The sequence below is a fragment of the Ictidomys tridecemlineatus genome, chromosome 6 (assembly GCF_052094955.1).
Source record: "Ictidomys tridecemlineatus isolate mIctTri1 chromosome 6, mIctTri1.hap1, whole genome shotgun sequence".
Classification (NCBI taxonomy): domain Eukaryota; kingdom Metazoa; phylum Chordata; class Mammalia; order Rodentia; family Sciuridae; genus Ictidomys; species Ictidomys tridecemlineatus.
In genome coordinates, this window is record NC_135482.1 from 88,937,768 (window position 1) to 88,960,291 (window position 22,524).

Below are 22,524 nucleotides of genomic sequence, written 5' to 3' on the forward strand. Positions count from 1 at the left end.
CTGGGTTTGATCCCCAGCACCACATAAAAAAATAATACATAAAATAAAGATATTGTGTCCATTTACAACTAAACATAAAAAATAAAAATAAAAACTACAGTGCAAATAACAAAGCTGTTAAATAAGCATACAGGTAGTCCTCCATATCTGTGGGTTCAACATCCACAGATTCAACCAACTGCAGACAGAAGTATGGAAGATTCTAGGAAGGTCTTAAAATCCCAACTTTAATTGCTTCACACTGAGCAGTAAGCTGAATTCATGTAAATGAGGCATTCTGCCATTTCAGAATCCTCAGTCTCTCTAGCACTCAAGTCTTATTCATTTACTATGCAGTTTGTCCTTCAACGGTTTCGTCTGTACTGAACACATACAAATTTTCACCAGAACAGAGAGGTTAAAATCCTTTTCAGAAACAAACTGAAACTCACCTCTCCATCCCCAAAATAGAAGTATTCAGGCCCATTCTAGGCCTTAATGAACTGACATAATCTCAAACCAACTAAACACAATCAAAAATAAATAAATAGCCGGGTATAGTGGCACCTGCCTATAATCTCAGTGACTGGGAAGGCTGAGTCAGGAGGATCACAAATTCAAGACGAGCCTCAAGAACTTAAGCAAGGCCTTCAGCAACTTAGTGAGACTCAAAATAAAATACAGAAATAAATAAAATAAAATAGGAGATGTAGCTCAGTGATAAAGTGCCTCTGGGTTCAATCCCCAGCACCAATAAACAAAAACAAAAAACCCACATGTGCCTAAAAATCAATCAATCAATATCCTTATTTTACAGGAGTTAAGAATTATCTGTTTTAGCCAGACACAGTGGCACACACCCATAATCCCAGCAGCTCGGGAGGCTGAGACAGAAGAATCAGCCTCATCAATTTCATAAAGCCCTGAGCAATTTAGAGAGACTATCTCAAAATAAAAAAATTTTAAAAGGACTGGGAATGTGGCTCGGTGGTTATGCACCCCTGGATTCAAACCCTAGTAAAAAATAAATAAATAAGTAAAAGAATTCTGTAGGTTAAAAAAAAAAATTTTATACTTGTCCACTTAATTCTTTTATATAATCAAAGGAGTATATGATCAATGGTGTGCCTGTGACCCTGAGACCTAGTGTAACCCTATTATTTGAGATAGAGGAATCATAACTTCAGATGGGTTCAGTAATCTTTTCAACATATGCTAAATGGATTACAAAAAAAAAAAATGCCCCAATTTTCATTTCCTCCTTGAATCTACAACTTTTCCAATATGGGTTTGGAAAAGTTCTTCCATCAAAAAATACAGTCTGTCTCCAGTCCGTGAATCTGAGCTGGCCTCATGACTACCTTTAGCCAAGAGAAAGTGGTAGAATTGACACTGCCCCAGTTGTGAGCCTAGGCCTCAAGAGTGCTTCTGCTCATTTGCTTGAATTTCTTTTCTCCATCAGAGAGCAAGTCTGGGTTAGCCTCCTAGAGGATGAGACACCATGGAAAAAGAGTTGAGTCAATCCTACCATCCGAGATACAGTCGCCCCCCTGTATTCATAATGAACATTTAAGACCCCCAGTAGGTAGTATTGAACCTTGTGTATGCTGGCATTATTTTTCCTGTACACACACACACACACACACACACACCTATGATAAAGTTTTATTTACAAATCAAGCACAGTAAAGGTTAACAAAAATTAATTAAAAAAGGAAAACAATTATAATCATATACTATAAAAGAAGTTTGAGAATGCAGTCTCTTACTCTCTCTCTCGAAATAACTTTACTAAGGGGCAGGGGGGTAAAGCTCAGTGGTAGAGTGCTTGTCCAACATACTTAAGGTCATCAGTTTGATCCCCAGCACTACAAAAACAAAAACAAACAAATAAAACAAAATCCAAAGTCTTACTACACTTACCCTCTTGTAATGATGTAAGATGCTACAATGCCTGTGTGATGAGGTGAATGGTGTAGGTATTAGGACATAATGCTGGGCTATTACGTATATAAGTGTTACTTCAATACAAGCACAATGATACCACCAGATGATATGATAACCCAGAAACCAATAAGTTGACTATGGGCAGCAGGTAGTGTTCATAGTACAGATATGATGGACAAGGAGATGATTCATGTCCTGAGTGGGAAGATTTCATCATACTACTCTGAACAGCATGCCATTTAAAACCCGTGAATTGTTTATTTCTAGAATTTTTCATTTAATATGTTCAGACTACATCTGAATGTGGGCTAATTAAAACCACAGGTAAGAGGCGATTACTCTTAAGGTCATCCTAGATCAGCCAAGATCAGCAAACATCATACCTACCAGCTAATTGCAGGCAAGAGCTGGTCCAACAGAGACTAGAGGAACTGTCAAGCTAACCCAGAAATGTGTGTAATAATATATACATAGTTACTGTCTTAAGTCACTGGGTTTTGGGATGGTTATATAGCAAAAACTGGTACAGCGAGATTATAATTCTATACATTTAGTCTACTCTAATAATTTATTTTTGAGGAAATGAAGGGAAAAAAATTATAAAAATTTTTTATTTCAGAGACTTCTGAAATGAGTTTAAATAGCAGATTAGACAGAAACTTCTATACGGTAAGGATTTAGAACTCTGTGAAAGGATTTTCCTTCTCCTGCCAATAATACTTTGCTTGTTTCCAATTTAGAGCTTATTTTTTGCAAATGTGTTGAGACAGAAACAGCAGTTGGATTAAATAAACATCATAAGAATAACTGAGGAGGGAGCTAACTTGATATTGTAAAAATCCAGATTAGCTAAGTGATCAAAAGGACCCAAAACTCCTCTGTATAAGAAACAAATTAGTTGAATTCCTTGTCTTTTTTTTCCCCCTGAAATAAATATTTCTCAGTGGGGATGAGTTCTGAGAAATTAGTTTCTCTAAATTCACAAAGGAATTTCATTTGCATCTATCTATCTATCTATCTATCTGTCTATTTATTTATTTATTTTGCACTATCTTCTATGTCCTCCAAGAGTTAAGGAGCTAAATTTTTAAGAGGCATGGTGTAAGTATACATGCTATCTCCCCTTCCCATCCATCTGAGAAAGCATAAAAACTTTATTGACTTGAACTGAACTAAGGCTGCCATGCATTCCACTATGTAGGGTTTCTCTAAGAATCAAATGAAGGAGAGAGGGGAGAGGGTTCAGAAGGAATGTGGCCTTACTTGACCTGCCACTGCAGTTTTTAGTCACAGCCTACTCAAGATATCAATGGTCATATGCTCTGCCTTGTGCCAGCCAGCAGTGTGCGCCTGGGAGCACATGGATTTCCAGCACCTTTGCAAAACTTGAGAATTCATATATTTAAAATATTTCACACATCTATATTTACACATTTTACAATACCAATTTTCTTATTCCTTTTATTAATGATAAGGGGTTCCGTTCTTTTACCTTTCTTCTCCTATTTGCCCCTTTACTGATAATAACTTACTCAGTTAAAGTTGTTAATTTTTAAAAAATGATAAAATACCACAAACACCCACATGTAAAATTACCTTCTTAGACACTCTTGGGTATACCATATCATAAACAAACTTCAGTATTCTCTTTTGAATTTCGGTCTTAGCTTCCTACATAAGTGTGTCCAATGTTATACAATGTTTCATTGACTATACTCTCATCCTGGAGAGTATAGTCAAGCTAGATCCTGCTGTTTATCAACAGCCCTAGATAAAAGCTACTTTATTCTTTAAAGAAAGTTCTCCTTAGTACGACCGTCTGAGCACTTTCCAAAGAAACTGATTTCTAATTCCTAAATGACAGGGTTTTTAAAAATAGAAAACATGTTAAAAGCAAATATGTATATTACAAAATGTCTATCTGACCATCATCAACAAACATTTATTGACTACATGGTAACAGTTCCTACCTTCATGAGTTGTAAATCTACACAAAATGAAGGCTTTATGTGATGACATTCTGAACCACTCTTAGTAGGACATGCATATTTTTTTGTTTTCCAGCCTAAGTGATACTGAAGCATATTCTCTTAGACAGCCAATATCATGAATCTGTAGAACAAAAACCCATGTACTTCTTTAACTACACCATGTTTTACAGTTTTTCAAAGTCTGCTCATATAAATTAATTCACAATACCATAGGCCTAGAAAATAAGCAAGACAAGAATTATCCTTTCCATTTTACATGAGAGGAAACTGATACATAAGGGAATCAGTTTATCACAGTAACTTGGCCAATAAAGGCAAGAGTGTTAAGATCTGACTCATAGCTACTACCTTCCACTTCACTCAGTACCCTTAGGCTTTTGAAGATGAATACTGTGGTCACACAAAAGAAAGCATGTTCCTCTTTGCAAAGGACCTAAATTATATTATACTCGGAAGTCAAGATTTCCTAATTAGATATACATCTTCAGAACTTCTATTTACACTTATTTTCAAATCACAAAATAAAAAAAATAAGTTTTATGAATATGAAAGACAAACTACAAGCAATAACTGTATATAATGTATAAATATATAACAAGGGTGTGTACTAAAAACTTTTTGCTTATAGTGGTACACACCAAAAAATTTTGGAGATCTTTACTAAGATCACTGTCTTGATGTCCAAAATTAAATAAATAACACGAACCATTAAGAAAACGGACTTCACAGAAAAACAGAACATATATGGTACAGACAACTGACAGAAGAGATTCATTCAAACAGGCAACATACAATGGAAACAATGCTAAATGGTTTGAACCAGGAACATGCAAATTTAGACAAGAAGATAGAATTTCGCCCATTAGATTAGTCAAAATTTAAGACTGGTAAAACCAAGTGATAGCAAGGATGCAAGAGAAGGATGATCCCATATTACTGCTGATATGATTTCAAAATGGTAAAGGGAGTTGCCTAAACGTAAACCACAAAGAATAAAGCCATAAATTAATCTGAACATGATGCAAATGGCTCCAATTAATAGACCCAGCCCCAATTTCCAAAGGAATTTAGGAAGTGAATATACTGTTATCATTTGGGGCCTTTTGACCCATTACATAATCAGTTTTGCATAATGTGTCATATTATGACTTTTGTGACTCCTTACACTTAAAAAATACTCCTTTTCATTAATTATTAATTTTACAGTTATACAAAACATTTTTGTTGTTTTGTTAGACTTTACACTATTCAGCAGGATTTTACTATATTTATTAAAATCTAAAATATATATATAGCCTAACCCAGCATAACAAATATTTTATAAAAATATTTGCATGACTATGAAGTTTATGAGTAAATTCACTCCACTCTTAGAAATTGAGAAAATAATAAGAAAAAAACTAAAGGTCTAATAATGGGGCATGTGTGAATAAACCATACTTTATAGCTTTTGGAAGAATGATGCTAATCTCTAATCTCTACTATTATGAAAAATCTGATTATTTATTAAACCAAAAGAAAAAAATAAGAGAATGATACATACAGGATGATCCATTTTTGTTAAAAAAATATATTTATGTAAGTATGGGTGTATAAATACAAAGAAAGGGTAGCAGAATGATGGACACTAAACTGTTGATACTTGGAACCTTTTGTAAAACAGAGTATGGAGTAGCTGCCAAAAACCTCTTGTGAAGCAGAGTATGGAGCAGCTGCCAAACTCATGAAAGACCACTCTACACTGCTAAAACAGGAGGAATAGGAACATTTTTGTTTTTTGTAAGTATCCCTTGGAATTGCAGAAGGTAGTGGCTACTCTTACTCAAAGATTGCCACTGACAGCAATTATTTAACCCACAAGAGTTAATCCAAAGGTCAAGAAGACAATCCAGTTTAAGCACCTCAAATTACACACACATATATACCCTCACTCTCTCTCTCTTTCTGTGTCTGTCTTATACATGTAAATATACACCTATGTGAGACATGTACCTACCCACACATATGACACATGGGCACTAATATCTTGATCACTAATGTAGATACTAAAATCTTCTGCTATAGCTTTTTCACTCAAAATGGGAAATGGCAGTTCTGGTATAAACACAGGTATTTTACAAACTAATCTGGCATAAAATACTGGCTATTGGGATCTTCAATCACCCTTTCTGAAATGAAGATGAACAAAAGCTTTAAGACTCCATTTATTCCATACTTAAAATGTTTTTAAAATACTTGGGCTTTCATGCAAGTTCATGAGTTGTTTTTTTCAGGTTTATGGTTTTATGATAAAAATGCACAGATACCGAAAGAGGGATCATAAACACACCAGTATAACCACCTCCTCACCTAGGCATTTGCATACATACACCTAGTTTATCACAGTGTGTTTTCATATTGATTTAGTTGTCTCCAAATTTTTGTGAATATTTCACTTCAAACATAGTTATTGTTAATCAATCAAAGATGCAATGCTACTTGAAATTTATGTAACATCTCTAGGAGTCCATTTAACGATCTGCCATGCAATGACCCACATTTCTTGGTATTCACACCCTTTTATAGTCCTCTTTCCACTTCTGACTTTGGCCTTGGCCACATGATTTGTCTTGGCCAATAGGACATGAGCAAGCATGATGTAAGCACAAGTTTCATAAGTACTTGTAGCTGAGGTTTCTCCTCTTGGGATGTTTCCTCTTGGAAGTCAACTGTCATGCTATAAGGAAACTAACAATAGGTGACTGAGGGATGACAGATCATGAGGTGTTTCAGCCTCAACCAAGTTCCAACTGAATATAGTTACAAGAACTGATATTAGCTATACCACAGGCAGAACAGAAGAATAGCTCACCTGAACCCAGTCAACTTAAACAAAAATGAGAAATTAGAAATAGTTTGGGTCACTTAAATTATGGAGTAATTACTTAAGTAACAAGAGAATTTATCAATGTTCTGAACCATGTGAATCATGAGTAACAATCCATACAGACTTTTCAGTTACTTCTAAATTTCATCTATTCAATCAAGAGCATTTAGTACAGGTAGGAAAAAATGGGGGGCACTTTCATACACTCTCATATAATGAAAGTGAGAACATAAATACAACAAATATCTTAAAAGGCAATTTTGCAAAATGTTGAGGAATGAACCTTTTAAAAATTTCATATCCTGGACTGGGGAAATAGCTCAGTAGGCTAGTGATTGTCTAAGGTACATGAGGCCCTGAGTTTGTACCCAACATTGTGAAAAAAAAATACAATAAAAACAAAGTTCATATTTTCCCCCAACAATTCCAACTCTAGGAAGCAGACATGCATACAAGATAGAAAAATGTTAATATAATTTCTTTTAAGTATTGGGGATTAAACCCAGGGCCTTATGCGTGAAAGCAAGGCAGGCACGCTACTACTAAACCATATCCCCAGTCCCTATACTTTTCCATATCCCCAGTCCCTATACTTTTTTCTCAAAGCAAAAAGTTGGCAATAACAAAGCCATGTAAAAGTAGAAGAATGATTAAACTATGATATATCCATAAGACAGAACAGAGTTATTAAAAATCTTCTAATGAATAAATAAATAAATATTCGAAGACAGACAATATAACTTTAGTGAAAACAGAATCTGACAGAGTAGTAGCAATAACAACCTAATCTTTAAAAATATATATGCAACTACCTTGAAATTTTCTGCAAAACAATACTATGGGTGCTTTTATTTTCTCCATCTTTATACTCTCCAGTATTTTCTAAAATAAAAACAAATTTTACAATAAAACGAATACTTCTAAAACAAGGAAAAAATACTGAACATTATAAAACAAGTTGGAAAATAAGTACACACATTAAACATAAACTCAGTACTTGATTTGGAATTATTCTGGTATTTACTCATTTAAAAAAAAGACAAGTACTGCCAAGGATGTGAGAAAAGGAATCCTTAGACAATTACTGGTAAGAATATAAATTGGTATAGCTATTCTGGAAAACAGTACGCAGGTTCCTCAAAAATTAAAAAACTAAAGAATGGTCATATGATTCAGCAATTACACTGCAGGGGATCTAGCCAAAGGAAATAAAATCAGTACCTTGTAAAGATATCTTTTGCTCCCATTGTTACTGCAGCATTACTGACAACAGCCAATAAATTTGAAACAATCTAAGTGTTCAAAAATCAATGAATGGAGGCTAGGGATATAGCTCAGTTGGTAGAGTGCTTGCCTTGTATACACAAAGAACTAGGTTCAATCCCCAGCAATTAAAAAAAAAAACTCAATGAATGGTAAAGAAAATGTGATGGAATATTATTTGCTCTTTAAAAAGAGAGATCCTGCATCTTACAACAACATGGATGAAAATGGAGGGCACTTTTCTAAGTGAAATAAGCCAGACATAGAAAAATACTGCAAGACTTTACTTATATGTGAAGCTAAAAACAAAAGAAGTGGAAAGGGGGGTGATGTATATCAAAGGGTCCAAAGTCACAGTTACATAAAATGAATAAGTCTAGGAATTTAATATACAGCATGAAGACTATAATTAGTATTTTAATGTATTTTGGAAGTTTACTTAGAGTAGATTTGAGGTGCCCTTACATAACACACACACACACACAAAAAAAAAAAAATCTGTAAAATGATAAGTTAATTTGCTTTATTGCAGTAACCATTTCACTAAATATATTAAGATATCATGTGTACAACTTAAATATACACAATTTTAAAAAGCCAGCCCGGTACAGTGATGCATGGCTCTAAGTACTGGGGCTGTCGTTCAAGGGTAGAGCACCCCTAGATTCAATTCCCAATACATGCCCCCCACCGCAAAAACAAGTCTTCTATATTGTATTTGAAAAAGCTATTCTATCTATATTCTGTGATGGAATAGCTTTTTCAAAATAAATGTAGTAAAATGGTTGAATTTTCAAGAGAAAAAAATTCTACAAAATTTAAGAGGTGACTTTCCCTATATAATGTCTTTGTACTATAAAATTAGGCAAGGGGATCTCCTTATTCTCTCTCTCTCTGGTTGGACCATGACTATTTGAAAAATAATACTTGTAAAGAATCTAAGTCATCTGGAAGAAATAGGGGCATTAAAAATAAAACTACTCCCCATATACAACAAGCAAGCTTTGATAGCATCATGTAAGTACTAATAGTGTTTGGAAATTATTCCTGAAGAGGCCAGTAACTTCAAAAGCAACAGAGAGAATCCCTGGCCTACTATAAAAGCACGGGGAGATTTCTATCACTCTCAGTTTCTACTGCCACTCATCTTATATTGGTTTCCACAACCTCCCTTGCTCAAGACAGCTAGGGTAGAATTGGCTTTTATGTTTTCTCCTTCAGAATTCAACACTTTCTCTTCATTCTCCCAGGTCTAGGTCTAAATCATCTATATCTCCACTATTCCCTCTACACATAAGTCCAAAAGCTTCCTTGAAGATCACTGGTACCATCATTTCTTTTCTCTGAAGTTTTCACATCTTCAGATTCACTGTTTTTCCTGGCCTTCAGCATTGTACATTGTATTACAGGAGAGGAACAGAAGAACTCTAATTCCTTACTCTTTTGCTTTCCAACTTCCTATGGCAAATTAGGCCTTCTGATCTAATCACACATTTCCAGGGGCTTGCCAATATTGGCATGTTGTATCTAGCTAAGAACAGATAGCAGATGACTTTACATTGTTTTATTCTAACCCACTCTATGGGAGTTCAGAACTTTCTCATTTTTAGGAGACAGCCTTTCCCACTCACTTCATATAGGGTCAAGGCCTCTCAGTGTATGTTTTCAAAACATTTTTTATACTTCATTGCATTTATCAGTCTATCATTCTATATTTAGAGTGATTATTTGACTACTATTCCTCCCACTAAATAAAATATAAGCACCTAAAGAGTGGGGTCCATGTCTAATTGATAAAGCCTAAAGCACTAGGTAAATAGCAAATACTCAGTAGTTTTTAAATGAATAATTACTTAAGTGAATATGTAATTTTCAGGTTGTATCTCTATATAAGCAGATGGTCACTTAGGAAGCTGAGATATGATTTTGGAGGAGAGGGAAGTTGAGTTGTGTTTGCTTGTTTGTGAGAGACACAGAAGATAATCTTGGAAATCCTTTGTGAAATCCAGATATTAGGCATCTAAAATAATACTATGTCTTCTCAAGGTAAGCAGCTCAAAAACCAAAACCACCATTAAAATGTCCATCCAAGAGTTCCTCCCTGCACCAACCAACCACTCCCTTTTCTGGTCAAGGGTACTATCATTCTTGTAGCCAATGAGACACAAAGGCTTTAGGTAGCTTTTTTTTTAAAAAATTATTTATTATTCTAACTTGTTATACATGATGGCAAATGCAATTCATTTCATATTACACATATAGAGCACAATTTCCCAAGTCACTGGTACACAAAGTATTTTCACACCATTCGTGTCTTTATACACGTACTTGGGGTAATGATGTCTAACTCATTCCACCATCATTCCTACCCCTTTGCCCCCTCCTTTCTCCTTCCTCCCTTTTGCCCTATCTAAAGTTCCTCCATTCCTGCTTTGGGTACCTTCTGACCTCTTTTTCTGTCAACCTCCTTGATCAGCAAGACTCCTAAAGCCTGCCAACTCCTCTTTAATCTTTGATCAATGGCCTCCTTCCTTTACATTCCTGCTGCTTTTGCTAACTTGGTTCAAGCAACAAAGGCTCACATTATGGCAACAGACTCAGTTGTTGCTTTAAGATTCTAGGTTTGCCCATCTAATCCATGCTGACTATATTAAAATCTCCCTAAAAACCTTCCCTTATGTAATTAATGCTATATAAAGGCAACAAAAAACTGTAATGCATGCCTAGAAGGAAATAAAATATCCCTGCCTAATTTTTGAAGCCCAAACATGTCTCCAAATAGCATGCCTAACTGCCTATCATTCCTGCATTTGCTACATTAACTACCAGAAGGGCAGGTCATGGAAGAAGTGGATTTGTTAACAAATGCTAAGAAATTCCTTATCTTTTATAGGATTGAAAGAGATGGGTATACAGGGATACTTATATATCAGGTGGTCTCCAACTCTTCAGCTCTTCTGTCTTTTCTACTCTTCACTTCCCACCCTTCCTAAACATACAACTCTGAGAAAAAGAAAGACAGGAATCTATCCAGGTTGGGAAGAGGGGAAGGTTACGTGGGAAATTCAGAAAGTGTTCCCAAATTCCAACAACATTTGAGTTATGGAGAATGCTCTTGTTCTATCTTTTTTTGTTTTGTTTCGTTTTGTTTTAGTTTTAGTTGTATATGGACACAATGTCTTTATTTTATTTATTTATTTTTAAGTGGTGCTGAGGATCAAACCCAGTGCCTCACACATGCTAGCCTAGTGCTCTGCTACTGAGCTACAGCCCCAGACCCTCTTGTTCTATCTTGATCAACTCCTTAAAAGAGTAAAAGCATGAACCACTGTCACAGATATACTTATTTAGAGGCAGACTAGATGCCATGTACTAAGCTCTATCACAGAAACTATAAGTTTAGGATATTGAGCAGAACTGGACCTAACCAGTGGTCCTGGAGTTAAAATAAGGGGAATGTAATTCTATAATGAAGTTCACCATGACAAGAAACCACACAAAACCTTGAAATTTTAAATGCATCTTTCCACTGTAATGGTGATTTATAGAAAACTTTCATAATCTGGCATAACACATTATACTTTGTTTACAAAGACATCATTTTTAAGTTACTTGTTTGTTCCACTTTTTGTCTTAATGCCCATATTTCTATAGGCTCCAGCAGGAAGGCAGGGTACTTGCTGGGTGGGTAGCCCCTTTATATTCCCAAGCTCCTATAACAACACATGGCATTTATTAGTGAACAGAAAGGAGTTACCAAATCACAACACTCTGTTGATACCAGCCAACAGGTTCTGGGGGATTAAAGAAGTTTTCATTTCTGGTTTGGTATACTCAACACTGTACTTGTATGAAATAATACACCACTAGCCTCCCAAGCAACCAACTTACAACTTACAGAGGGATATATATCACAGGATATACTTATATTACCCTGTAGTTTTAAATATAGAGGGATTTTAGCTTAGATATATTAATTTGAATGCTAGTGACTAATATTAAAGCTTTATGATCTATAATATATAGGCGCTTAACCTCTAAGCTTTGGTTTCATCACACACACACAAAAAAAATAACAAGACAGTGATGAAGTGCTGTAGTGAGGCACTTCACTACGCTGAAGTGCTAGCACTAAATCAGTCACGTTCCCTATATCATCTCCCCTTTTTAATACCCTGAATGTTTTTCTGTATGTTACAAATATCTTGAGGGTTTTCATAATTCATTGTTCATAGCTATGTGCTTATAAATTAGCACAAAATGCTTAATACATGTAATGGATTATATATTATAATCCAAAACTCTTTTGTCATGAATATGAAAAAGAAACATCATGTCCATGAACTGTTAAAAATTATTATTTTTTTTTAAAGAGAGAGAGAGAGAAGAGAGAGAGAGAATTTTTTTAATATTTATTTTTCAGTTTTCGGTGGACACATCTTTATTTTATTTTTATGTAGTGCTGAGGATCAAACCCAGCGCCCCACGCATGCCATGCAAGTGACTTACTGCTTGAGCCACATCCCCAGCCCCTGTTAAAAATTACTTTGTTTCTCTAGTAATCAAAATCTGATCATAATAGTATTAAATGACAAAACAATTTTAAATATCAGATATACAGTATATTCTAATGTTCTTATGGCACTTATGTATGTTTCATTCATAATCAAAATTAGCTGGGTGTGGTAGTGCACACCTGTAATCTCAGAAGCTTGAGAGGCTGAAGTAGGAGGATCCCCAGTAAAAAGCCAGACTCAGCAACTTAGCAAGGCTATAAACAATTTGGTGAGACCCTGCCTCAAAATAAAAAAATGAAAAGACTGTGGATGTTGCTCAGTGGTTAAGGGCCCTGCATTCAATACCTGGTATCTACTGCCCCCCCCCCCAACAAAATGTGACAGTCTATGAACAAACAGAAATTTTTTCTTCTCTAACAACCTTAAGTGACTATTCCATCATCATAGGTATTTTGGAGTTCTTTTTTAAGCAATTTTTTCATGGTTTTAATTAGTTATACATGACAGTAGAATGCATTTATGCATTTTGATATACCATATATATATGGGGTATAATTTCTCATTTTTCTGATGACATGTTGTAGAATCATATCAGTCATGCAGTCATATATGTAGATAAGGTAATAATGTCTGTTTCATTCTCCTATCCTTCCTACCCCTTCGCCTCCCTAACTCTCCTCTACCTAACCTAAAGGAACTCTATTCTTCCCTAGCACCCCACGTCTTATTGTGAATTAGCATCCACATAACAGAGAAAACATTCAGCCTTTGGTTTTTTGAGGATTGGCTTATTTTGTTCAGCGTGATATTCTTCAACTCCATCCATTTACTGGCAAATGCCATAATTTCATTCTTCTTTAAAGCTGAGTAATATTCCATTAAAAATATATATTTTTTATGATCTTTAATATATAGATGCTTAACCTCTAAGCTTTGGTTTCATCATACACACACACAAAAAAAATAACATAACAAGACAGTGATGAAGTGCTGTAGTGAAGCACTTCACTACGCTGAAATGCTAGCACTAAATCAGTCACGTTCCCTATATCATCTCCCCTTTTTAATACCCTGAATGTTTTTCTGTATGTTACAAATGTCTTGAAGGTTGTTCATAATTCATTGTTCATAGCTATGTGCTTATAAATTAGCACAAAATGCTTAATACATGTAATGGATTATATATCATAATCCAAAACTCTTTTTGTCATGAGTATGAAAAAGAAACATCATGTCCATGAACTGTTAATATATATATTTTATATATACATAAAATCATGTTTTCTTCATCCACTCATTTATTGAAGGGCACCTAGGTTGATTCCATAGTTTAGCCATTGTGAATTAAGCTGCTATAAACAATGATATGGCCACATCACTGCAGTACGATTTTAACTCCTCTGGGTATAAACCAAGGAGTGGGATAGCTGGGTCAAATGGTTCTATTCCAAGTTTTCTAAGGAATCTCCATAAAAGCATTAACCTCTAGGATACATAAAGAACACAAAAAACTTAACACCAAAAAAAACAAATAACAGTCAATAAATGGGCCAAGGAACTGAACAGAGACTTCACAGAAGAAGAAACAGAACCGATCAACAAATATATGAAAAAATGTTCAACAACTCTGGAAATTATAGAAATGTAAACCAAAACTACTCTAAGATTTCATTTCACTCCAGTCAGAATGGTAATTACCAAGAATACAGGCAACAATAAATGTTGGCAAAGATGTCAGGAGAAAAGGTACACTCATACATTGCAGGTAGGAATGCAAATTAGTGCAACTACTCTTGAAAACAGTAGAGATTCCTCAGAAAACTCAGAATGGAACCACCATTTTGGAATTCTTAGTACACACTAGGTTTCAGCCATCAAAGAAATCTCATTAGTCAAAATTAAATACTATTATATTTGTATATCTAAGAAAAAGTTCACTTTTCAGGACTTAAATTAAGTTTAGAAATAATTAGTATAAAAACATAACCTCACAAATTTCACGTACCACTGTGCAATTATTGTTCTGATCCTCAATCCTGCCACATAAGAAAATAACCTTTAAATAATCAAAACAAAGTTCCTCACTATTCAGAGAGCATTGTTTTAGGATTTACTGGGTGCTTTAACCACTGTAAAGCTGTGAAGCACAAAAGAACAGTTAAGGACACATGCATTTCAAGCTACCAAGATGTGTCTTTAGAGTCTTTAAGTAACACTTTTAAATTGTAAAGCAGAAAGCTTTATAACTTTCTAATATAAAAAAACAACTTCCATACTTAATAGGTTATTCCTTGAATTCCACTAAGAATATGCAATATTTAAAGCTATACTTAATTAGCTACAAAATTCACTGATAATTTTCACCATTTTTCCTGAACTAGTATGAATTTAAGTTTTAAAAAGCTACAGAGAAACCCAATGATTAAACTAGAACTCTGTGTGTATGTATTTACATACACACCTAATAAAATAACTTAGAGGCTGGCTTAGTGTACATTGAAAAATTAGCATTTTTATAAAAAATCAAAGTATTATAATTAAATACTTAGCTTTAATATAAAGAATTACTTTATCTATATTATTTTTTTGCCAAATAAATGCAAAGTAAATATATTTTCTATATCATATATTCTGTTACCTGTGAACTTAAAGAACCAATTTTTTAAAGTGTATAAAGTAAACTGATTATTCAACCCATATAATCTATACAAATCTTACTCTGATCAGGTCCTTTGTTGACATTAGCCCTATTACCTGTTCCATGAAGCTCTGCAGGAAGATACTCTGATACAAACACTTTACAAGGAATTGTAAGCACAAAAAGCAGCAATAGAAGTTACCCAAAATTCTGGCACTACATACTTCATATGTATCTGTAGTTATCTACCAAAGCTTAAAGAGAGAAGATGAAACAGTTAAGCAGCATAAGAAAGATAAGTAGTTTTCCATTTCCCATATCATCTCTTCTTGATATCCAAATGCATGTTTCTGTTGTTTTATTGTGTGTTCTAACAATGAAAACAATAATCCTCCTAACTACGTTTACAATTAAATTAAGATTCAAACTTGGTCAGTGAAAATTTTCTGTAAACTGTAAAGTTTAAGATAAAAGCAGTGCCCCCTATGTTAGAAAGAGAAAGCATCTCTAATTGGTTATAATAGTATAAGAAAAAAAAATTAGAAAATTATAGCCTACATTGGAGATTTAACTAATCTTTAAAAAAAATTAGTCTTCTGACATAACTCAGAAAGGCAAAGCAGTAGCAAACAATATTTAGTAAACTGTTTATTTGTAAATGGTAGTTTACTTAAAAGAAGTTTATTCCTCTCATAATACAAATGTGTTGCTAGCTATTTTTGGATACAATTATTGGCTATTAATATCACATGATTAAAATCCACTAATTTAAAACATGTCTTTAAAGTAAAATTATTATAATAATTTCTTAATTCTGTCCTAATCTTCCTGAACAACTTACTTAGGCTTGGTACTCAGGTGAGATCCTAATTTGTTTAAGTTAAAATAAAAGAAAATCTAATCAAAATAGCTAGTAAAACAAAAAAACTCAAATCTTTCCAACACCTCATTAGAATACCTATTAATATTAATAACATCTCAATTATATTAATATATCTCCTAATTATATATTACTATATTAATAACACCTCAATTAAAGAATACCTATTCAGTGGCTGGGGTTGTGGCTTAGTGGTAGAGGGCTTGCCTAGCATGTGTAAGGCATTGGGTTCCATTCTCAACACCACATATAAATAAATAAATGAATAAAATTAAAGACCATCAACATCTAGAAAAAAATACCTATTCATCCTACACAAAATAACATTTTTACTGCCAAAAAAAAATTATTCAAGAATGCATACTCACAGAAATTAAAATATTGAGAATTGGAGGTGTTACCTCCACTCTTATAAGAAGATCAGCTAGGCTGAATATACAGTAGTCAAAATTATATTGAAAAAATGAAAATCAAAAAACTGTCTTTTCTTCAGAATATCACCGTATCCAAAAAAAGGGGGAAACATCTCCTTTCATGGAAATACAAACACACTTTAATTCAGGATGAAGACAATCACTAGAAAAACAACCACTAGACTGTACTTTACTCAAGTCTTCATTTTTTCAGTCATTTAACATTGTATAGCATAATCTTCAAATAAAAATTTAACAGAAAATATCCATGAAAATACTTTATTCCTGTATCTCACTTCTGCTTTCCCTATTTCTGTGTTCAAAACCAAGCATTCCCAATACCTATAAATATCCCTTGATCTTTTTTATAAATATTCTTCTAAAAAACTTGAAGAACCATACAATTGTAACTTAGTAGAAATAAGGCCTGATCTTAAAAATGTCAATGGTAAAAATAACTTACTAGGACCAATGAAACAAATGCACCTTTAGCTAGGTATCTGTTACTAATAAACTACCAAAATCTCCACCAAATCTTGTGTTTAAGCTTGTTTTAAAACTCACCTCCTTAAGCCAAAATTACCAAAAAATTTCTTAAAGTTTCTAATTTAGAACAAAGAGAAAACCATCTTTATTTTCCCTTGAATGATTAAAATTTTCCTATATAATGTTGAACTTTACCATTTTATCTGTCCAAGATAAATTTGAAGAAAAATTAGTTCAGTATTCCATAGAACTTGTTTAAGGTTGGGACTGACTAATCATATTTGCTCTCAAGTTTTATAAAAGCCTTTTACTCAAACATAAATATATTAGTAAAACACAATGACTTGGATACATTTAAATTACCTGAAGCAAAATCAGAAACTGCTCCAACATTTGTTTGTGGAATATTCAGTATTTACTGCTATTTGTTTTTACTTTCTACCTTGTCATTCTTCATCAGATTGTACCTAGCTTTACATTGCTTTAGCTACTTATTAACAGTTCTGGCCAAAATATACATGAACATGTTTATTTAAAAAAAAATAAAGATGGCAACATAACTCAAAGAAATTTTTGTTGTTTGTTTGGTATCTCTTTGCAAACAATCGAGGACCAAAACTTTTAAGTATCACTCAGGTAAAGACAAGACTGCAATGTTTTATCATCCAGAAATATGTACAGAAGCAACAAAAAATCTAATTGTGGCCATAAATGATCTAATTTTCAAGACAATGAATCAGTGAATTTGCAGGTAAATAACATAAGAAAACCATGAGTGCCTTTTTTTTTCCTCTCAAATTTTCAACACTATTATATAAAACAAGGTACGTATTATAAACCTAAAAATCATGATCATATCTGGACATACAACCACTCAACTGAAGATTAATCACAACATTTGATTACCAAAGAAAAAAATTAAAGTTAACAAAAACTCACTTTATATAGTATCTTGCACCTTCAAAAGTATATGCTTCCTCCCAGCCAGTAGGCAAATCTAAAAAAAACATATAATTATAATCAGTATTACTTCAGTGGGTTACCACAATAAGTGTTAATCTAAATAAGTGTTGAACTTGCAATAAAATTAAAAGCAAATATAATATCACTTTGGGGAAGATGACAATTCAAGTTTAAAGCCACCAGAAATTCAGAAGCAATGTTAGAGATTATCTAATATGATTTTATATCTCTTAATAATCAGGGTAGAAAGAAGCCTTCTAGCACCCAAATAAGCAAAAAGAAACCTTCCAATCCTAGGTAAAATACCCATCAATGGTTAGTAAAAAAACAAAAACTGTGCATAACAGGCAATGCCTGCCTCTTTTAGGTGTAATGTGTGTACTTAAGACCCTATTTTTCCACCACATAAATGAATTCATCTAGGAAATGTCAATGATGAGAAGGAATAACTCTCTAAGTAATTAATTAGTGGGAAAAAAATCTGATACTGAATACTTCCATGGTTGTATTTCTATATATTTGACTTTAACAGATGTGAAGTTTTAAGTAATAAACTTGAGAATGGTTCCTGAGAACATATTACTTATAAGAACAAGTGGTTTGGATTTAATCACTACTACCTCCTGGAAATAATCCATTAATGTGGGCACAAAATTCAGGGTCCAAGCAAAGTAAACCAAACCAGAAAAACATTAATGAGAAATCACATAAGAGAAAAAAAAATTCTGTGGTCAAACGTTATCAAATCTGTGGAGGTGATTAGGAAACATATTTGATACACATAACCAAAATAACCATAAATAATTCCATCGGATGATCAAGCTAAATATATTTTTTATTATCTAATAGGCTTCAATCAAGTACATTTGTTACTATCCATACAAGCAATGAGACCATCATATTTGAATATGCATGCAAAACACCGAACAGGTATACCGAAGCCAAAGACTGACTGCACAGGGGAATTAAAAAATATGACGGTGTATTAGTCAGAAATGCCCTAAAAATGTAACCTCATCATGCTTGCTACACCAGCTTTCCCTTTCCTCCTCCTCCACCTTTTTGCAAATTTGAACACATTAGTCACTTCACTAAGCGTTTAATAGGAAAGGCAGGTTTGTTAGACATCCTGGCAACTTTAAGGGATTCACAGAATCTCGGAGTTAGATAAAGTACCTAGGAGGGCAGTTCTGAAGGTCTGCTAAAACCGGCCTCACCTTCGACTCCAGCTGTTCTCAGGCCTTTCCAATCACCAGAAGAACACATGTTTTATTTCAGACCAACAAGTTCCACGAATGTAAACAAAGAATGGCAAAAGAAAGCCAGACCGGCATTGAAATTGCAAAAAGCCCTTCTCCAGCTCAACTCACGTTTAGCGTCCAAGCAAACTACCAAAGGCACCTGGAAAACTGGTTTCCCCGCCGACACCCTGCCACTGGGAGCCCAAATGCCCACACGCGGGCCACCCCTGGCTCGCCCACCGCCTCCAGGAGGTCTGTGAAACCTCCGTGCAGCCGCGAGGACTTTGGATCTGGATCGCCGGCGACTGCGGCTGAGAACGCCTCCTCGGGCTCCGGCTGCTCCCCCAGTGGCAGGAAAGAACGCGCCAAGCGTTTCCCGAGCTGTTCCCTGTCACTGAGAGGATGGCAGCACCCCCGAACTCTTCTCCTCCTCCATCAGCCACCTACCTCCCACAAGTCCCACCTAAGACAAGGAAGCTGCACGGTAGGAGGCAGCTCTCCCGGGAACAGGGCGAGGATGTGGCGGCCAAGCGACAGGGTCCGGGCTGCAGGGCTGGGGGTGGGCAACCACTTCCTAAAGGCTGCTGGGGCGGAGGGAGTTAGGAGTGGGCGCAGAGGGAAAACTCGGATTCCAGGTTTCAGGGAGAGGGGTGTCGGCCATCCTAGGGGCGCGGAGAGCGTCCAGGTTGGGGTGGGAGAGAGGGCACAGAAAGAGGGCGCCGTCTCCAAGTGGTGATGAAAGGCTGAGGAGAAAGAGGCGCCCAGAGACTCGAGCGAACTCCCGGCGGCGGAACCCCCCACCCCCGCGGCCCCTCTACCTGCCGCCGCCCCACCTCACCGCCGCCCCGGCCACGGCTCCGGGCAGGTTCCCGGGCGCCCGGCGGCCCGGCTCTGCCGCCGCCTCTCGGCGGAGCCCAACTCCGCTCGGCCCGGCCGCGCGCCGCCTTACCTGTGCTCTGCCGCCGGTGTCCGGTGACCACGGCCTCGCCAGTGACAGGGTGCAGCCAGGTGGTGCTCTTGGCCTCCTCACTGCAGGGGTGAGAGAAGGGGCAGAGACCGAGCGTGAGTGGGGCGCGGAGACAAGCCGAGGGGCTGAGGACGCCGGACCCTGGCTCCGTCTCCCCTCTCGCCAGCCTCCAGCCCTCCCGCCCCCTCCGGGCCCCCGCGCCCCCGCGCCGTCCCCGGATCTTTACTTGATGAAGAAGACTCGGCCGCCCCTGGTGATCCCATAAGTCCAGGACCGGGGCAGGGAGCAGATCCACTCCAGGTTCAGATCCGCCGCCATGTCTGATCCCCAGCCGCCGCTGCCGCCGCCTTCTCCTGCTGCCGCCGCGGCTGCCGAGGGAGGAGGGAGGGAGAGAGCAAGCGAGCGAAGGGAGCGCGGAGTGAGCGCGGCCGGAGCGCGCCTCCCCGGCCCGGCGCGCCCCCGCGCGCGCCCTACCCCCTCGGGCGGCGCCCGCCCTGCCGCCCCGGCTGGGTCCGGCCCGCGTCGCCGCGCCTCGGCATCCTCCTCGGCCGCCCGGCCGGCCGCCCAGCCGCGCGCTCGGGGGATGGGCGAGCGGCGCCGCGCCCCGCCGCAGACCCCTCCCCGCTCCCCTCCCGCGCGCCCGCCCCCTCTCCGGCGCGAAGGTTCCGGGATCGAACCGAGCGCGTCCTGCCCCTAGGGCTTTGCCCCAAGGCTTGGCAGCCCGGAGCGCGGTTCAAAGCCGGAGAAATAATCCCCGCGCCCCTGATTTCTGTCTTTTTAAAACAACAAAAACACAACATTTGAGCCTTGTTTCATAAGAGCTGTTGGATATCCAGGAGATTTTTCAAATATATATCTTTTTAAAATAGAAAGCTGTTTTTATTGAAACAGACAAAAGGCTTTTCCTGTTTATTTGTTATGTGCAAAATATCAAAGATTTGACTACTTACCATAGACCCATGAACTCTGAGTGGATTCAGACTTGACAAGGCCAGTTTTTTCTTTCCTAGGCCCCTTAAATCATATAATGTTTAATAAAATAAAAACCCACCTTCCCTTACTTTTTTAAAAAAAATTACTTATATTCAATGTGATTTGTATCTTTCCTTGTCTTATGGTATTACAATAATTGCTTCCTTGACAATGTCCTTATAAACTATTTTTAAATCCCCACAACAACCCTATAGATAATATTATAATTCCCACTTTACGGATGGGAAAAATAAAGTTTGAAGAAACAGTGATTTACCCACAGGCATAGTAGTAAGTGGTAAAGCCTGATTCTAACTGGCTCTAGGATTTCAAAAGTCTGTGTAACCACTTTGCTGTACAGTACTTGTCTTCTCCACTCCTGGTTCTTTGAAAAAGGGCAGATTTCACTGCAACTGAGATCTCCTCCCTTAGCACAATTTAAGAGTACTGCACTTGGTTCTTATTGTCTCTGGTCCCCCCCACACTTAGAATTGCTTATGCATCTTTACAGCAAGATGACTCATTCCAACAGGATACACAATTCAGTAATAGTAGTACCATTTGGTATTCTTATAGCACCTTTTTCTGATCAGCTTTGGGTGCCTCTGGGGCATTATCTCATTCACCTTTTCAGTAAACAGGCAAATAATCTTTTCCAACATTAAAGGAAACTAAGGCACAGAAAAGGTAAATGACCTTGGCTGAAGTCGCTTCCAGCAAGTCAGGTGGGATCTAGATAAGAATGCAATTTCAAAGGACTTTTCTCCCATACTCTGATTCCAAGGCCATTCTGTCTTTTTGGTGAAAAAGAGTCTGCAATTACTGCTATATTTTTTCTGTCCATCTGCATATACTGGGAGGAGAATAACATCACTTTAATGTATTCTCTTTTAGGGTTCCTTTGCATTCTCCTCTTTCATTTAACTACTTAGTACTTCTTGACATCTCTTGCCCAGTCTCTGGAAAAAATGACTTAAATAAAAAAAAAATCAATAAATAACTAGCAGAAAATGTTCCACATTAGCATCAGTGATCATTGGATATAACAGCAAGAAAAATCAAGAGCTGTTTACTTTATATTGTGCTATTATTTCAAATAAAAAAATCTAAAGTGGATATTTTTAATATTAATACCATAATAACTTTAGAAATCTAGTATTTGTTAGTCCAGCTATGGTATTTGAATATTTGATTGTGTACAACTGAGAAAGTCTGTAAATTGACCATATGCTGTACTGGGATTCCTTTTACCTCTGAATCTTTTGATAGTACAAAATTCATTTCTGTAGGCATATTTCAAAAAGCAGTAGTGATTCACTTTAAATGTATATCTTAAGAAATCATATTTATAGTGCTCAAGTGGTAATCTATAAATTTAGTACAATTCTATACTATGTCCCC

General features: G+C 36.4%; 2 protein-coding genes across 53 annotated transcripts in view; one reads left to right on the plus strand and one right to left on the minus strand.

Moving 5' to 3' along the window:
- Plekha5 (pleckstrin homology domain containing A5) overlaps window positions 1-20,719 on the minus strand; it is a 236,999-nt gene extending 216,280 nt beyond the window's left edge. For 13 of the 49 annotated variants that reach the window (XM_078015143.1, XM_078015157.1, XM_078015148.1 and 10 more), the window contains exons 1-3: window positions 20,378-20,660; window positions 20,134-20,213; window positions 17,920-17,977 (exon numbers count right to left, since the gene is read on the minus strand). In XM_078015143.1, coding sequence (XP_077871269.1) covers window positions 17,920-17,977; window positions 20,134-20,213; window positions 20,378-20,469 — 230 coding nt within the window. In that variant the 5' untranslated portion in view covers window positions 20,470-20,660. Of the gene's footprint in view, window positions 1-9,782; window positions 11,760-17,919; window positions 17,978-19,631; window positions 19,957-20,133; window positions 20,214-20,377 lie in introns of those variants that run through there. The other 36 variants (XM_078015166.1, XM_078015161.1, XM_078015164.1 and 33 more) reach the window with 14 other exon arrangements.
- Window positions 19,100-22,524, plus strand: part of LOC144364916 (uncharacterized) — a 56,048-nt gene continuing 52,623 nt past the window's right edge. For 3 of the 4 annotated variants that reach the window (XM_078015182.1, XM_078015183.1, XM_078015184.1), the window contains exon 1: window positions 19,100-19,668. In XM_078015182.1, the coding sequence (XP_077871308.1) occupies window positions 19,252-19,668 (417 nt within the window). In that variant the 5' untranslated portion in view covers window positions 19,100-19,251. The remainder of the gene's footprint in view (window positions 19,669-22,524) is intronic. The other variant, XM_078015185.1, reaches the window with a different exon arrangement.